This window comes from Eretmochelys imbricata, chromosome 8 (assembly GCF_965152235.1).
Source record: "Eretmochelys imbricata isolate rEreImb1 chromosome 8, rEreImb1.hap1, whole genome shotgun sequence".
NCBI classification, from domain to species: domain Eukaryota; kingdom Metazoa; phylum Chordata; order Testudines; family Cheloniidae; genus Eretmochelys; species Eretmochelys imbricata.
This window is the reverse complement of record NC_135579.1, coordinates 36,104,772-36,123,453: the sequence shown is the minus strand read 5'-3', so window position 1 is coordinate 36,123,453 and position 18,682 is coordinate 36,104,772. Positions and strand designations below refer to the sequence as shown.

Genomic DNA, 18,682 nt, shown 5'->3' with positions numbered 1-18,682 from the left:
TTCTGTGGGGAAGCAAAGAAATCTGTGAGGGCCATGAATTCTGCGCACATGAGTGATGCAAACTTCCCCCAGGAGTAACTGGTATAATGAAGCCCATCTGATTCTTTATCTCTTATTGCTGTCCCATATCACAAGGATAGGCCACTCAGTGAAATTCAAAGGCAACCAATGTATATTTCAGAGTGGAAATACTTTATCTGCAACATATAATTAACAAGTGGAACTCACTGCTGCAGGATTTTAAGACAAATATAACCTACTGACTTTCTTTTAAAAGGTAAGATTTAAAATAATACATGTTCAAAGAGAACAGACTGCAGTTACAGCTGTAAGACAAAAATTGCAAAGGTTGCTGATCCTCATGCTTAGGGCATAATATAATCCCTGGCTGTGGGTTGTTAAGAGCGAATGGTACAACCTTATCCAATTTTCCAGATGCATAGTTAATTTATTTCCCTTCTCTGAAGCATCCAGTAAAGGTCACATGCAGAAGCAGGTCTCATACTAGAAGTCGACCTGTCAGGTGTTCCACTTCTAGGGATTTGTAAAGATCTTTCCCAGTCATCCCTATTCTGTCATGCCTCCACCTGTGGCCCCAGGAACTGATGCCCCTCCCACCTTAGCCGTTTGCAAAGGTAGAGTTTTCAGTGTAGGAGTCCTGTTTGGCTGTAGTGTCGAATGGCAGAGTGACCACTTGTTTCCCCTGCTAGGTCATGTTTCAGCCTTCCCCTCTTAGCACCAGAAGAGCTAATGCACAGTACATTGTACAGGCAGGCACATGAGCACCAGGAAATCATCAGTGCACGCAGCTAGAGGGGAAGAGAATGACCCCCAGCCCATTTCCTTCTCCTTCAGTAGTCAAATAGTACAACTCTGAGCAGCAGAGGTGGTAAGATCAACAGCGTGTCTGTCAGCAGCAGCAAGGTAAAAGAAGATGTCGTAGCAAAACGGTTAGCAGCAGCAATGGCAGAATGAGAAAAATCCATCGTGAGCTCCCGCTGCGCTGTGTTCAGCCTGGCTTGCCGATCCGGGAAGCAGAATAAAACCTCATCTCTTTTGTGCATCTGGAAATGCACAGAGCCTGCCTTTGTGCATGAGAAAAACAGGAGCTATTGGTCTGGAAATCTGCAGCAGATGTGGGGCAAAGATGGAAACTGGTGAGCCCGCCCTTCATCTGAAGTTAGGGGCCTGCTTCCTTCCCAGCATATTCAGCTGTGACAATCCACCTGTTTGCTTTTTTTAAGAAATAATGACGCTAATGATAAGTACTTAGACAAGGATCCAACCCCTGAGTCACTATATAGTAAATGCAGCTGCAGATCGGCTGTGACTCTTAGAGCCCCAGCAGAGGGAAACTCAACTGTATAACTTACCTTGCCCTGTGCCCCTTACAGAGGCAGGTTTTCACAAATAGTCTGATGTCTCTCTTCACAGCTGTTCCTCCAAAACTGAAGAAACTGAAAAGCCCAAATGTTCATGTTGGGGAAAAGATTTCGCTGAAATGTGAGGCTACGGCAGGGAATCCCCAGCCCTCCTACAAGTGGTATAAAGATGGCAAAGAACTGAAGAAGAGCAAGGACATCCGAATAAAATACGGGAATGGCAAGTAAGTATAAAACTTGATTGCTTTGCACCATAATAATTAACAAATGTCTGGTATAAATGTCATACATCAGACTGCCTCTTGTCAGCATTCAAGTAGCTGTATCTATTTATCCTGCACCCATATCCCCTTCTGCAGGGATGCTGCTGTCAGATTTCACAAGGTAAGTTGGTCTGGGTTGGTACTTGGACAGGAGACCACCAAAAAATTTCTACAGTGCTGTAGGTGACATCCTGTTTTCAGAGTTAATATTAACTGAGGTCCTGAGATGGTGTTTGAGAGCACTGTGCTGCTGGAAGAATGAAACTGACCATTTGCAATCATTTTTACAAGAGTAGCATTATGAACCGCAGTGTCCTGGGCAAATTCCATTTCTGATTTCCTAAATTTGACTTGCTGTTTCAATTGGATGTACTATTCCTCTTTACTTCCTGTCCTAAACTGTTGTGTACTATTGCAGAACCTTCTTGAGTAGGAGAAGGGCACCAGGGGTTCCACCTGCACAGCTCCTTTCCTGTGGGGAGAAGGATGGAGGAGTTTATGAAGGCTAGTGCTGAGAGCTCTCTTGCTGGGCTATTAAGCATCACAAAAGTCTTCTAAGTCCCAGCACTGGAGATTAGTAGGAGCATTGCCAGCAGACCAGGGGAAGTGATTATTCCCCTCCATTTGGCACTGGTGAGGCTACATCTGGAGTATTGCGTCCAGTTTTTGTCCCCCCACTTCAGAAAGAATGTGGACAAATTGGAGAGAGTCCAGCAGGGGGCAAAAAAATGATTAGGGGGTTGGGGCACATGACTTATGAGGAGAGGCTGAGGGAACTGGGATTGTTTAGTCTGCAGAAGAAAAGAGTGGGGGGGGGGATCTGATAGCTGCTTTCAACTACCTGAAAGGGGGTTCCAAATAGGATGGATCTAGACTGTTCTCAGTGGTAGCTGATGACAGAACAAGGAGTAATGGTCTCAAGTTTCAGTGGGGAAGGTCTAGGTTGGATATTAGGAAAAACTTTCACTAGGAGGGTGGTGAAGCACTGGAATGCGTTACTTAGGGAGGTGGTGGAACCTCCTTCTTTTGAGGTTTTTAAGGTCAGGCTTGACAAAGCCCTGGCTGGGATGATTTAGTTGGGGAATGGTCCTGCTTTGAGCCAGGGGTTGGACTAGATGACCTCCTGAGGTCCCTTCCAACCCTGATATTCTATGATTCTATGAAGGTGGGAATTAAATCCTTCCTGCCTTCCCTTAAAATTGCTGCTTCCTTCTCTTATCTAATCCTTTTCAATGCAAAGAGGAAACTGGTCTCTTGTTCTACCTCTTTTGTCCCTTACACATATAGTAGCTAATTCAGAAGGTCCAACAGCTGTTTTCTCCTAGTGTGGCTAAAGGTGATGATGAGAAAACCATCTTCCTAGTTCTGTAGCAGGGGAAGGGATGGGGTTCTCCAGGGGTTCCTTTGGACAACACTTGGTACATCTGGGATGAAGCTCTTTTAAAGTGGAGTCAGTGTTGAGCCAGCCAGGAGCAGGTGGAGTTGGGTAGCCAGTGCGAGGATGTGTGTTGCACAGTCGGTGATGCTTGGCATCTCCGATCAACTCCAGGGGCCAGAAGCCTGGGCTGCTCTAAGGCCAGCATTGTCTATTGCATAGCACCAAGCAGGGTGAGAAGATGAACATGTGGATCCTTCTCCAGTGAAGTGGCCACAGTGACATCCCCCCTTTCCGCCCAATAAGGGTTTAATGCTGCAGAGGGAAGAGTCATAGTTTCCTGCCCTATATAGATGGAGGCATACCCATGTCAGGAGATATATCAGCTGCCACTAAGGGTGATGGGCCTGGGGACCCTGCCCCTCCTTTTGTGCTGCAGGAAAGAATTCTCCTGCCAGGCCACAGTTCTGTCATGTTAGCCTCTATCCCAGTGTCCTGGAGATAAGAGTCTTTCTATGGGTGGGAGCCCTGTCCCTCATCTGCAGTGTGTGTAAGTGATGCAGCCTGAGTCTTGTGAATCAGGTGCAAGGCACAATGTGGACCCAGCCCTTTAAGAAGGAACTGCTCCAGCCCACCTGTGCCCATTAACAGCCTTAATGGGCCCTGCTGGAGGACAGGTGTCCCCTATAAAGGGCAGCAGGAAGTTGCAAGTTCAGGAAGCTGTAATAGATAGTGAGGAAAAATTCTTGCAAGGCAGACCCTGAGCTTTGGGGAGCTGCCCCAACTAGGACGGCTGGAAGTAGCCTACTGAGGTAGGAAGAAGACCCTTATGCTAGGGGAATTTGGAAGTCAGAGCCTGAAGACTAAGCTCAGGCCAGGTAAAGCCTGGCAGTGGTGATTCAATTGGGACCCAACTGTGGGAATGAGAATCATAGATGATTAGGGTTGGAAGGGACCTCAGGAGGTCCTCTGGTCCTGCTTGGAGCTGGGGGTTGGACTAATCTCCAACTAAATCATCCCAGCCAGGGCTTTGTCAAGCCTGACCTTGAAAACCTCTAAGGAAGGAGATTCCACCACCTCCCTAAGTAACCCATTCCAGTGCTTCACCACCCTCCTAGTGAAAGTTTTTCGTAACATCCAACCTAAACATCTCCCACTGCAACTTGAGACCATTACTCCTTGTTCTGTCATCAGCTACCACTGAGAACAGTCTAGATCCATCCTCTTTGGAACCCCCTTTCAGGTAGTTGAAAGCAGCTATCAAATCCCCCCTCATTCTTCTCTTCTGCAGACTAAATAATCCTAGTTCTCTCAGCCTCTACTCATAAGTCATGTGCTCCAGCCCCCTCATCATTTTTGTTCCCATCCGCTGGACTCTTTTCAATTTTTCCACATCCTTCTTGTAGTGTGGGGCCCAAAACTGGACACGGTACTCCAGATGAGGCCTCACCAATGTCAAATAGAGAGGAATGATCACGTCCCTTGATCTGCTGGCAGTGCCCCTACTTATACAGCCCAAAATGCCATTAGCCTTCTTGGCAACAAGGACACACTGACTCATATCCAGCTTCTTGTCCACTGTAACCCGTAGGTCCTTTTTCTTCAGAACTGCTGCCTAGCCATTCAGTCCCTAGTCTGTAGCAGTGCATGGGTTTCTAAACTGGGAGGAGAGGTAGATACGCTGGAGGGGCGGGATAGGATACAGAGGGCCCTAGACACGTTAGAGGATTGGACCAAAAGAGATCTGATGAGGTTCAACAAGGACAAGTGCAGAGTCCTGCAGAGCCCATGCACTGCTACAGACTAGGGACCGAATGGCTCGGCAGCAGTTCTGCAGAAAAGGATCTAGGGGTTACAGTGGACGAGAAGCTGGATATGAGTCAACAGTGTGCCCTTGTTGCCAAGGCCAATGGCATTTTGGAATGTATATGTAGGGGCATTGCCAGCAGATCGAGGGACGTGACCGTTCCCCTCTATTCGACATTGGAGAGGCCTCATCTGGAGTACTGTGTCCAGTTTTGGGCATCACACTACAAGAAGGATGTGGATAAATTGGAGAGAGTCCTGCGGAGGGCAACAAAAATGGTTAGGGGACTGGAACACATGACTTACGAGGAGAGGCTGAGGGAACTGGGATTGTTTAGTCTGCAGAAGAGAAGAATGAGGGGGGATCTGATAGCTGCTTTCAACTACCTGAAAGGGGGTTCCAAAGAGGATGGCTCTAGACTGTTCTCAGTGGTAGCTGATGACAGAAGAAGAAGTAATGGTCTCAAGTTGCAGTGGGGGAGGTTTAGGTTGGATATTAGGAAAAACTTGTTCACTTGTAGGGTGGTGAAGCACTGGAATGCGTTACTAAGGGAGGTGGTGGAACCTCCTTCTTTTGAGGTTTTTAAGGTCAGGCTTGACAAAGCTCTGGCTGGGATGATTTAGTTGGGGATTGGTCCTGCTTTGAGCCAGGGGTTGGACTAGATGACCTCCTGAGGTCCCTTCCAACTCTGATATTCTATGATGATTCTTCCTTCCTAAGTGCAGGACTCTGCACTTGTCCTTGTTGAAGCTCATAAGATTTCTCTTGGCCCAATCCTCTAATGTGTCTAGGTCCCTCTGTATCCTATCCCTACCCTCCAGCGTATCTACCACTCCACCCAGTTTAGTGTCACCTGCAAACTTGCTGAGGGTGCAGTCCACGCCGTCCTCAAGGTCATTAATGAAGATATTGAACAAAACCAGCCCCAGGACTGACCCTTGGGTCACTCTGCTTGATATCAGCTGCCAACTAGACATGGAGCCATTGATCACTACCTGTTGAGCCCGACAATCTAGCCAGCTTTCTATCCACCTTATAGTCCATTCATCCAGCCCATACTTCTTTAACTTGCTGGCAAGAATACTGTGGGAGACCATACCAAAAGCTTTGCTAAAGTCAAGGAATAACACATCCACTGCTTCCCCCTCATCCACAGAGCCCGTTATCTCTTCATAGAAGGCAATTAGGTTAGTCAGGCATGACTTGCCCTTGGGGAATCCATGCTGACTGTTCCTGATCACTTTCCTCTCCTCTAAGTGCTTCAGAATTGATTCCTTGAGGACCTGCTCCATGATTTTTCCAGGGACTGAAGTGAGGCTGACTGGCCTGTAGTTCCCAGGATCCTCCTTTTTCCCTTTTTTAAAGATGGGCACTACATTAGCCTTTTTCCAGTCTTCTGGGACCTCCCCCGATAGCCATGAGTTAATGGCCAATGACTCTGCAATCACATCCGCCAACTCGTTTAGCACCCTCGGCTGCAGTGCATCCGGCCTCTTGGACTTGTGCTCATCCAGCTTTTCTAAATAGTCCTGAACCACTTCTTTCTCCACAGATAGCTGGTCATCTCCTCCCCTTGCTGTGCTGCCCAGGGGAGAGAGACACGGAACTGGGGCTGGGGCCTGGAAAGTCAGACTGTGTAGGGACTAAATAAACTGAGACTTCCAGGAGGGGAATGTTTTCAATGACCTTTGGACTGCAGGTGCATGCTTGAAGAAGCCCCTGCACCAGGGGAGACTGGCAGGGTGCAGCAGACTTTGTTTGGGAGGCAGCTGCCCTGGTACCCAGCTCTTTGCTTTTTTATAAATATATAAAATCAGGAAGGGGCTTCTCTGACCATCGCCACACGCCTGCCCAGCTTGCTGGATAAATACCCACCTGCTTATGCAGGTGAAGGGCACACTCTCAGAGGCAGTAAACCACCACTTTTTTTTTGTATTTCTCTGTGCAGATGCTGTAGGTGAAAGGGAGACGCTATGGCATGGGCCAGTGAGTGTCTCATAGCATCTCAGTGTCAGAGGTGTGGAGGTAGTGGGAGCTCTGTGAGGAAGAGGGGAGATGACAGTGCCTTCCTACCCAAACACTGTGGTTGAACAGAACACACACAAGGCCTGTCTGGTGATCGGATTATCTTGCTCCCAGCCTTGCCTTCCACCTAGAACCCCTCACAGGTTTACTCTGACATTGCTTTGCTAAAGGTTCACCATATTGTGGAGAAGACTTTTTTCCTGTGGGGAAGAGGTCCTTTACACACTCTGCTCTACATATCCTGTGTAGGAGAAGAACCTTCCCCCCAGCAATCCTATGGTCTGTGCAATAGGCTACCAAACTAGGCAAACTCATTGTATTATAACCATTCTGTATTTGGTGAGAACTTCAATGTAAAGATCTTTATCAGCCACCATTATTGCTTCTGCTATGAGACTGCCTACTCCTTGGGCAAATCTTCATCTTTCTGTACCTCAGTTTTCCCATGTGTAAAATGGGGATAATTACACTGACCTTTGTAAAGCACTTTTGAGATCTGATTCAAAGCTCTACAGAAGCTAGTTGTGGTTTATACATGCATGATAACATTTAGGGGGTCCCATGACACCAGACAACATATCCACCTGCATAATTTATTGGAATGAATAGAGTAGGAACATTGATTCATTTTATGCAACATCATGGAAGTATTGGATGTAAAATATTTTCCATGACATTTTCTCCATGTATAATCCTTTACATGACAGAACATCTGACCTATAAACAGGAAATAACTGTAAAGAGTTGGCAAGAGACTGCAGCTATGGAGAAGCTTTCTCTTCTAGGAAGGCTTGGGAATGTGGTAGCAGAACAACACGCCCCGCAGGCACTGATTCATAATGATTTGACAATTAGTCATTTTTCAGAGCAGTGTTGACATTTGATGTATCACGTAACTCCCCAAGCCATCCATTTCTGACTTTGTATGTCCTGACACAGCTGACAAAGAAACAGTCTATAAATCTAGGACTGTTTGGTCACTTGGAAGTCTGAAAGTTAATTTTCTGCTACCATATCCAATGCATAAGAGTGTGAAAAATATTACATCTATCCTTATTAGGGCAGGTATAGAATATTCATTTTTAAAATTAGAAGTGACTAAAAGAAATCAATGACAACATATTGAGCCATTTTACCACATTACAATGTTGATTACTTGCCATTAGAACAATTTTAATCATAGAATATCAGGGTTGGAAGGGACCCCAGAAGGTCATCTAGTCCAACCCCCTGCTCGAAGCAGGACCAATTCCCAGTTAAATCATCCCAGCCAGGGCTTTGTCAAGCCTGACCTTAAAAACCTCTAAGGAAGGAGATTCTACCACCTCCCTAGGTAACGCATTCCAGTGTTTCACCACCCTCTTAGTGAAAAAGTTTTTCCTAATATCCAATCTAAACCTCCCCCACTGCAACTTGAGACCATTACTCCTCGTTCTGTCATCTGCTACCATTGAGAACAGTCTAGAGCCATCCTCTTTGGAACCTCCTTTCAGGTAGTTGAAAGCAGCTATCAAATCCCCCCTCATTCTTCTCTTCTGCAGGCTAAACAATCCCAGCTCCCTCAGCCTCTTCTCATAAGTCATGTGTTCTAGACCCCTAATCATTTTTGTTGCCCTTCGCTGGACTCTCTCCAATTTATCCACATCCTTCTTGTAGTGTGGGGCCCAAAACTGGACACAGTACTCCAGATGAGACCTCACCAATGTCGAATAGAGGGGAACGATCACGTCCCTCAATCTGCTCGCTATGCCCCTACTTATACATCCCAAAATGCCATTGGCCTTCTTGGCAACAAGGGCACACTGCTGACTCATATCCAGCTTCTCGTCCACTGTCACCCCTAGGTCCTTTTCCGCAGAACTGCTGCCTAGCCATTCGATCCCTAGTCTGTAGCGGTGCATTGGATTCTTCCATCCTAAGTGCAGGATGCTGCACTTATCCTTATTGAACCTCATCAGATTTCTTTTGGCCCAATCCTCCAATTTGTCTAGGTCCTTCTTTATCCTATCCCTCCCCTCCAGCGTATCTACCACTCCTCCCAGTTTAGTATCAGTATTTAATCTTATAGATTTCAAAATCACCTCAAAAATTATTGGTCTCACTCATCACCGATCTTTCTGTGATTAACGTAACACCTCCTTCCTATGGAAAGTTACAGAGTTGGTCAAGAGAGGGCTTTGAATGGACTTATTAACACAATCAAACCGTGGCACTGTAACCAGCCTCTCTGTAATTGCATATGCATACAGTCACACAGGGCAGATGGTGTTGGCTGTGAATGGACTTGTGTTAACAGGGGTCTAGGATGTTATGTAGAAATTACCAATGAACATCCTAGGTAGGCAAGAAGGATTTATATGGCCCTTTTTAGTGTAGTATCTGAGCATGTCACAATCTTTAACTTATCCTCACAACTGGCCTGGGAGGTAGGGCAGTGCTGTTATCCCCATTGCACAGCTGGGAGAACTGAGGCCCAGAAGGATTAAATGACTTCTCCATGCTCCCCCCAGAAGATCTGTCTTGGAGCTGGGACTCCTATGTATCAGGCTAGCACCCTAACCAAAGATCTCTTCCTCCCACCGGCTGTAACATCTTCCTGCTGCTGTCCCTGACCCGAGAGCCCTCTGCCTCCTGACTGGCACCTTCTGACAGCTAGTTAAGCTGGCTTGCTGGAAGAAGGTGGTTTCCCACCTACCCAAAGAGCGCTTTGGTAGCATGGTGATGGGTGCCCAGTAATTCCCGAAACAGAAGTAAAAGTGTGAGGAAGAACCAATCCTCTTCCCTCAAGACACTCCTGTCAAGTAACAATGCTGCATTTACTAGTTTCCATGGCACCAAGTTGGGCTGCGGCCAGTGACAGGCCAGAAACATGTTAGGTGATTAAAAGCTCTTCCTTCTGGCAGAATAAAAGTCCCAAATCTTAACACACCCCAAAGCAGGAGTCCTGCTATGTCACCAATGAAGAGTGTGCCTGACCTGAAAAGACACCTCAGTCCCAAGGTGCATCCCAAGTCCTCTCCTGACAGACATCCATCCTAGCACTCTTCTCCTATCCCTGCTTTCTGGTGAGAGAGCCTTAAAAGCACCCTGGCATTTCTGACTCTCCCTTCATGGGCTGGTTACCTATGCAGAGCCAGGGACTTGTCTACCAAAGTGGTAATCAGGCAAACCTTAGGGCTGCTCTAAACGTGACTGCCCCTTGCTCTAGCAAGGAAGATCTCCCCTTTCCCTCATTTGTCACACAGAGGGTGGGACAAAACTGCTAGCTCAGTTAAATTGCGACAGCAGGCACTCAGGATTTTGGCATTGATTTGGTACTTTGCCTTCTGGCCTTGGCTGAAAGCATGAAACACATTACAAACAGCCCTGTTCAAATCCCAGGTGAAGGATCCAGGAGCTCTGTTTGTGTCTGCAAATATCTTGCCCATCAGAGCTACAAATACTCCAAAACAGGCCAAATATGGACATAGAACTGGAAGGGACCGCCTGGGTCTATGAGCCCATGGGATTCACTGCTTTCACAGGCAACCCTGTCATATTATCCTGTTCATGAACTTATCAAGCTCCAGCTTACAGCTAGTTAGGTTCTCTGTCCCCACTGCTGCTATTGATGGTAAGCAACCATCAAATGAGGATCTATTCAACTCTGTATGTGTAGGAAGAACCCCCATGGCTAAATACCTGACCCCACTCATACCCTGTGGGAATCTTGGTATCCCAGCGAGGTGGGGTGTCCCAGAACATCCTGGGGCAGAGGATTCAAACCCCTATTGTCCTTCAGAGGATAACGTTGGGGAGGGAAAATCTTGGGCAAGGAGAGCAGGGAAAACCTCTGTTCTTGAAGAAAGCACCAAAGACTAATGCTCCCACAGAGCTGATGGTATTGCACAGAATTGGGCTTTTTGGTTTCTTAGAAATCCTACACATGTGTCTGTGTTACTGTTAGATCATAGATCTAAATCTAATTCTTTGTGATCCTCTTGAAATATCTTATTCTCTATGCAGTGGGGTCCAGAGAATGGAGCACTAGAATGGGAGTCAAGAGACCTGCTCATTGACTTAACCTCCCTGTCCCTCCATTTCCCCACCTCTGAAATGAGGGCTCACACCCCACTGTAAAGCCCTTTGAGATCTAAGAATGAAAAGTACCATATAAGAGCTAAGTATTGATAACTGAATAGAGTGCTTTTTGAATGGGAAACTTGCTATGAAATAGAGTGTATTGTACCAAGGAGACTAGCAACTACCTGTAAGTCAAAAGCTCAGATTTCTCATCCATTATCTATCTGTTTTGTTAACTACAAGCACAACCTTCCAGTGCCACAGGGCAGGGGAGTCCTCCTTCTCAATGAGTTCATGGGAGGGAGGGAAAAAATCCTGATTCCTTGCTTCTGAACTGCATGTTCCATCGCTAATTAGGAACAGGCTTGGACAGGCCTGCCTTGCATAGAAAGGAAACCTACCTCTTGGGTGGAAGAAAGTATTGGCTGGTGTTTTATCACCTGCTAAATTTAAATAACATGCCATTGATAGGAATGTGAAGAGATTACCCAGCAAGAAACGAACACAATAGCAAAACCACAGCAGAGTGAGTTAAGCTGTATTCAGATTGCCAGAGCAGACCTTCAACTACCAGTCCTGATCAGAGTATGTGAGATCTTTTCCAAAGCACTGGAAAACAAAGTTAAGATTGAGTTACTCTACCCATGGTGCTTTGCCAAACTGTCAAACCCTGACTATTATGGGAGTGTGGGGAGATCACATTTGTCTAAGAGCAGAAATTTAGCTTGTATTTCTTCTAACCTGCTATGGTATTACTCATCACAAGATCAACTGGAGAGAGATGTCCATGTGGATCTTCCATTGAAGTCAGTGGGAGCTGGCTGGATCAAACACCTGATGGTCTGCTGGTTCAGGTTGCTTTTGTATCCCATTCCTGATCTGTGCTCTTTTCTTTGACATGAAGAGAAATGACAGACTTCGAGGTTTGCCCATCTCTGTAGTTAAACGTTTTGGATGTTCAGTTTCGATCTGGTTGACCATTTGATGAGCTTGTGGGACAACAGTCCTTCTTGCAATGTCATCAAGCAACCCTGTTATTACCCTGTGGGGTACCTTCTTCATCCCATTTCTGCACAGTACTCCCAGGAGGCTGAGACACAAGGATTGAATTCATTGCTCAGGTTAGCAGGTGTTACCCCACTGTCCTGAGCAGAACTGCACCTCTTTACATCAGCGGTGAATTTGGCCTGCAGACAAGTGTGCATCTTACTCTGATAAAAAGAAACAAAAGTTATGGTAAATAAGATGGACAATTTGGTTGAGGTTGTTGCACAAACTAGAAGTTACACAGGCAGGCTTAAGAGAAGAGGGAACACAACTAAAGGAGAATTTAAAGGCAGTCCTACTCTAGAGTAAATTGGCATAAATGCCATTGAAGCAACAGCTGGATGATGATGCTTTGAATAGGTTGGTGTTAGGGTCTGAGCCTGCAAAAATTTGAACATCTGGATAACTTTCCCTACATGAGTAATCTCATTGGATGTGTCTACACCGCATTGTAAATCTGGGTTTGTGGAACACTGGCTTGCTTACTTGTGTCCACGCTGCATTGTAAACCTGGTGGACTTGAGTCTCACAGCTGTGTTAATTCTTCCAGACTGCACTAAGGAGAGCTTCTCACTCAGGTCTGTGGCTTGAGCTGTGTCCACACTGCAAAATTACAGGGCATGGAGCTGTCACAATGGGACTCAAGATCTGACCCAGCCCCTGTTACTTGTTACAAGAGTTTGCAATTCGGGGGGCTGTTTTAGATAGTCAGTCAGAGAGCAGCAATAACCAGGGTCAGCTCTTTTTCGTCTCCTTCAGACCAGGAGGTTGTGACCACTTGGAGATTCGGCGGCTGAAGTGAAGCTAGAACAGAATGCAGCAGCTTGAGTCTTAAGTACTGATAGTTTTTCACCATGACCAGATCCAACACCCATTGAAATAATCACTGTACATCCATTGACTTGGATGGGTGCTATATCAGAGAGGTGTGGTCTTTCATGTGTGAAATACAACACTGCTCCTGGCCGCTTGTGGCCATTAAAGCCTGTTGTATTGACCAAATTCCAACTAATCACATTTTGTCTGTAGTACTTACTGGTCAATTCACCTTGCAGTTTCACTTGGATACCATTGTGTAGTGTTACAGTGCACTGGTACAGATCACACCAGAAGTGGCTTCTTGAAAATGTGACACGAATGCACTGTTAAGCTTCCAACACCAGAAAGCAAATAAAAGGGACACCAGCCCAGTTGTCTATTAAAAACCTTGTGATTTTGGTGGAGCCTGACTCATGAGTGTTGAATGCGTTAGGCTGGCAATACTGGAGCTGGGCAGGAGGGCAAAAAGTACCTACAGGGCTGGTGGGGTGTCAGGACTGAGCACCTTCAGCTGAGCTTGAGGACTAGCCGGCCCAGCCTCCAGGCAGATTAATGAGCTCAGCTGGGTTGTGGTAGAACTGCCTGATTGGCTGAGGGCCGCCAACAGGCCTGCCTTTAAGCTCAGCTGCAGAAGCAGCTCACTGGCTGCTCAACACTCCAACTACAACTGTGATTGCTCTTGCTCCTGTCCTGTTCTGTTCTGGTCCTGTTCTTGCCTTGCTCCTGATTCCTGGCTTGGGCTCCAGCTCCACCCCTTGGCTCTGGTTTCTGGCCCCCACATTGAACCATGGAGCTGGACTGCTACATGTTTAGGAATTGGTCAGGATATGGGGTTCCCAAGCCAGAGGCCTTGTGCGGTTCACTAAAGCTGCATCCAGAGCATCTGACACAAGGTGCAGTTCTTCTCTCAAATGAGATTGAAAACCATAATGCCATTTTCCCAATCTTACAATCTCTCATTGGCTGCATGTCAAATGGGCTCAACTTACCAACAGATAGTTCCCTCTAGCTGCCAGCCCTGAAAACTCCTCCGAAGAGCTAAAAAATCTAGCTCCCACCTTTCTATCTTTAATACAGATCCTGCGAGCCCACTGTTTTGTCCTTATTTACATCTGTGCCACCCCCATTGCTCTGCGGCTATGTCCTCCCTGACATCTGAGCAGCCCTCTTGCGGCCCAAGACTCTGCAGCCAAGGAGCACAGTGAACAATCCCCCCTGGGCCTCAGAACTGTGCTCCAGAATCTACATTTTCTTTCAAAGGAATTGCCATTCTAGCCCTTCTGCTTGGGAAGAAAACCTTCCAAATGCGTAAAACATCTACGGGGAAGGGTGACACCAAGTGAATTACATATCCGACTAAATGATGCAAGGGAGCCCACCCTGATTGTATTTTCCTGTTAAATAAAGTAAAATAAAACTTGATTTTTTTTTGTTTAAATGTACTTGAAGCCACCCCAGAATTTCCAGTTTCCTACATGCAAACTGAAATGTGTGCTGCTGAAACCAGGGGCCTTGTCTCGGAACTTAGTCCAACTTGTTGGGGAGCACACCGGCCTCTTCAATAGACTTGCACAGGGGCTAGCATTGGGGGACTGTGGGGTTGCCCAAGTGGCCATGCAGCTGGAACTTATGTGTTTGCTGATTATTAACAAATTGGTTAGGATGCATGGCCCAGAAGGGAATCCAGTTCACTCTCTTGGATTCTGCAGGTCAGGGGGAAGTAGAATCTTGCTTTGTCCCCCGTGGCATCATCCTCTCCAACTCTGGATACGTCGAGAGAACGGAGCTGTGGAGTGAGAAGTCACTGTCCTTACACAGCTGCATATCAGGACAGAGCAGCACTTAATCTGAGGAGGTCCATAAACTTGCTTCTGTGGAAGAGAGTCAGTGCTGGAAGAGAGTAGGAAAGTGGGCTCAGGGGATGTCCGAGTTGCCTTCTGGGGACCCAGAAGGATAAGAACATAAGAATGGCCATTCTGGGTCAGACCAAAGGTCCATCCAGCCCAATATCCTGTCTGCCGACTGTGGCCAATACCAGGTGCCCCAGAGGGAGTGAACCTAACAGGTAATGATCAAGTGATCTCTCTCCTGCCATCCATCTCCACCCTCTGACAAACAGAGGCTAGGGACACCATTCCTTACCCATCCTGGCTAATAGCCATTAATGGACTTAACCTCCATGAATTTATCCAGTTCTCTTTTGAACCCTGTTATAGTCCTAGCCTTCACAACCTCCTCGGGCAAGGAGTTCCACAGGCTGACTGTGCGCTGAGTGAAGAAGAACTTCCTTTTATTTGTTTTAAACCTGCTACCCATTAATTTCATTTGGTGGCCCCTAGTTCTTATATTATGGGAACAAGTAAATAACTTTTCCTTATTCACTTTCTCCCCACCACTCATGATTTTATATACCTCTATCACAGTGGTTCCCAAACTTGTTTTGCTGCTTGCTCAGGGAAAGCCCCTGGCGGGCCGGGCTGGGAGCTGTGATCGGCCGAACCTGTGGACGCGGCAGATAAACAAACCAGCCTGGCCCGCCAGGGGCTTTCCCCGCGCAAGCGGCGGAACAAGTTTGGGAACCACTGTTCTATCATATCCCCCCTTAGTCTCCTCTTTTCCAAGCTGAAAAGTCCTAGCCTCTTTAATCTCTCCTCATATGGGACCCGTGCCAAACCCCTAGTCATTTTAGTTGCCCTTTTCTGAACCTTTTCTAATGCCAGTATATCTTTTTTGAGAGGAGGGGACCACATCTGTAAGCAGTATTCAAGATGTGGGCGTACCATGGATTTATATAAGGGCAATAAGATATTCTCTGTTTTATTCTCTGTCCCTTTTTTAATGATTTCTAACATCCTGTTTGCTTTTTTGACTGCCGCTGCACATTGCGTGGACGTCTTCAGAGAGCTATCCACGATGATTCCAAGATCTTTTTCCTGATTAGTTGTAGCTAAATTAGCCCCCATCATATTGTATGTATAGTTGGGGTTATTTTTTTCCAATGTGCATTATTTACATTTATCCACATTATATTTCATTTGCCATTTTGTTGCCCAATCACTTAGTTTTGTGAGATCTTTTTGAAGTTCTTCACAGTCTGCATTGGTCTTAACTGTCTTGAGCAGTTTAGTATCACCTGCAAACTTTGCCACCTCACTATTCACCCCTTTCTCTAGATCATTTATGAATAAGTTGATTAGGATTGGTCCTAGGACTGACCCTTGGGGAACACCAGTAGTTACCCCTCTCCATTCTGAAAATTTACCATTTATTCCAACCCTTTGTTCCCTGTCTTTTTAACCAGTTCTCAGTCCATGAAAGGATCTTCCTTCTTATCCCAGGACAACTTAAAGTACGTAAGAGCCTTTGGTGAGGGACCTTGTCAAAGGCTTTTTGGAAATCTAAGTACACTATGTCCACATGTTTGTTGACTCCCTCAAAGAACACTGATTACTAAGACATGATCTCACTTTACAGAAACCACGTTGACTTTTGCCCAACAATTTATGTTCTTCTATGTGTCTGACAATTTTATTCTTTACTATTGTTTCAGCTAATTTGCCCAGTACTGACGTTAGACTTACCGGTCTGTAATTGCCGGGATCACCTCTAGAGCCCCTTTTAAATATTGGCGTTACATTAGCTACCTTCCAGTAAGTGGGTACAGAAGCTCATTTAAAGGACAGGTTACAAACCATAGTTAATAGTTCCGCAATTTCACATTTGAGTTCTTTCAGAACTCTTGGGTGAATACCATCTGGTCCCGGTGACTTGACACTGTTAAGTTTCTCAATTAATTCCAAAATCTCCTCTAATGACACTTCAATCTGTGACAATTCCTCAGATTTGTCACCGACAAAGGACGGCTCAGATTTGGGAATCTCCCCAACATCCTCAGCCATGAAGACTAAAGCAAAGAATTCATTTAGTTTCTCCCCAGTGATTTTGTCGTCTTTAAGTGCTCCTTTTGTATCTCGATTGTCCAGGGACCCCACTGGTTCTTTAGCAGGCTTCCTGCTTGTGATGTACTTAAAACACATTTTGTAATTACCTTTTGAGTTTTTGGCTAGCTGTTCTTCAAACTCCTTTTTGGCTTTTCTTATTACATTTTTACATTTAATTTGACAGTGTTTATGCTCCTTTCTATTTACCTCACTAGGATCTGACTTCCACTTTTTAAAAGATGCCTTTTTATCTCTCACTGTTTCTTTTATATGGTTTTAAGCCACGGTGGCTCTTTTTTAGTTCTTTTACTATGTTTTTTAATTTGGGGTATACATTTAAGTTGGGCCTCTATTATGGTGTCTTTGAAAAGTGTCCATGCAGCTTGCAGGGATTTCACTCTAGTCACTGTACCTTTTAATTTCTGTTTAACTAACCTTCTCATTTTTGCATAGTTCCTCTTTCTGAAATTAAATGCCACAGTGTTGGGCTGCTCAGGTGTTCTTCCCACCACAGGAATGTTAAATGTTACTATATTATGGTCACTATTTCCAAGCAGTCCTGTTATAGTTACCTCTTGGGCCAGAGTGGGAGAAATGGCCTTGGCAGACAGCTGTCACAGTTAACTTGTGGCAAGGGCGGAATGCTGGCCTGGGGGACAGGAAATAAGGACTCTAACCCGCCCTCCCCTGGGAGAGGCTGCTGCTTGTCTAACCACTTCCACACCTCACTTCTCTCTTTTGTTCTGTTTAAGTTATTTTATGTTCCCCGTTTGCTGTCTGTTTTTATCACCTAATCTTGACATAGCTAGATTATGCCCTGGAATACAAAACTGCATGCTTGGAGTCATGCATGCTGTTTTGAAACACCCACAGGTGTGTCTGGCTTTCAAAACTGTATTCTATAAAAAGTGAATAAAATGTCAGGTTAAGGAATAGGTTGGTTCAAGTTTGCTTCTGAGGGTGGGAGAAAATTCAAGGTTGTGACTCATTTCTGAACCAGCTCTCCATCCCTAATGCAATCCAGGTGCTTTCCTGTGGCCATATCCTCCACACAATCCATTATACTTCCTTTTGATGGACTCTTCCATTTGATCTCACTCATCCTGTTGTCTGCTTTGGAAGATGAATTTCCTTAAGTTCCTCAAATTTAGGGGACTGAGTGCAAATGCAAAGTCATACAGCTGCTTCAGATTCTTGGAGTGAGTACTGCGTAGGACAGCAGGTTTCTGCTTGGAGGACTGTTAATGAACTGACCGTTCCCAATCTTCGAGCCAGATATTAAATTACTCAGTTTAGTTGAGATACACCCCATGCAGAGGACCAGAACAAGACTAGGCACCATTTAGCCCATCCAAATGGGACTTAAAGTGGGATGCAAGTGGTACATACATATGCCTTTGTGCTAGCTCTAAGCACAGAGGTGAATTTCACTCTCTCCCCTTTCATAATGTTATCAAAGCAGAGTGGAATTTAGTTAATATTTAACCATATCATCCTAATTAATGTCCTTTGTAAAGGTAACCTTTATGAATTTCCTTTCTAGTATCTCCTGATGGTAGTTCTTTTCTCTATACTCTCCTAATAGCAAATATAAGGGCCACCTTCAATGTAATCTTCAAATTCACACTATTAGAGGAGGATAAAATTAATTCCTTTATGGCCTTCTCTGTGTTCACTCAAAATGCATTATCTCCTAGGGAGAATGTCCAAAACTCCATCTTGGTAGTCTAGTTTTAGGAAACTAATAATAATGGTGATATCTTTATAATTTGATCTAATGATTCTCCTCTTGAAGGATCCCAAAGCAGATTATAGCCTATCAATATATAGAACTCAGGCACTAATTCAGACAGCTTCGGGGTGCAGTGTGGTAGCTGTTTAACAGCTTATAGCAACACCACATAAGTAGTTTTATAGGAGATGAATGGGGTGGGGGGAAGCTGTTTCCAACTGGAAATAAG

General features: G+C 45.5%; 1 protein-coding gene across 1 annotated transcript in view; it reads left to right on the top strand.

The window, feature by feature from the left end:
• The window catches only part of NRG2 (neuregulin 2), a 321,919-nt gene that overhangs the window by 183,411 nt on the left and 119,826 nt on the right, over window positions 1-18,682 (top strand). The window contains exon 2 of the mRNA XM_077824244.1: window positions 1,435-1,606. Within this exon, the coding sequence (XP_077680370.1) occupies window positions 1,435-1,606 (172 nt within the window). The remainder of the gene's footprint in view (window positions 1-1,434; window positions 1,607-18,682) is intronic.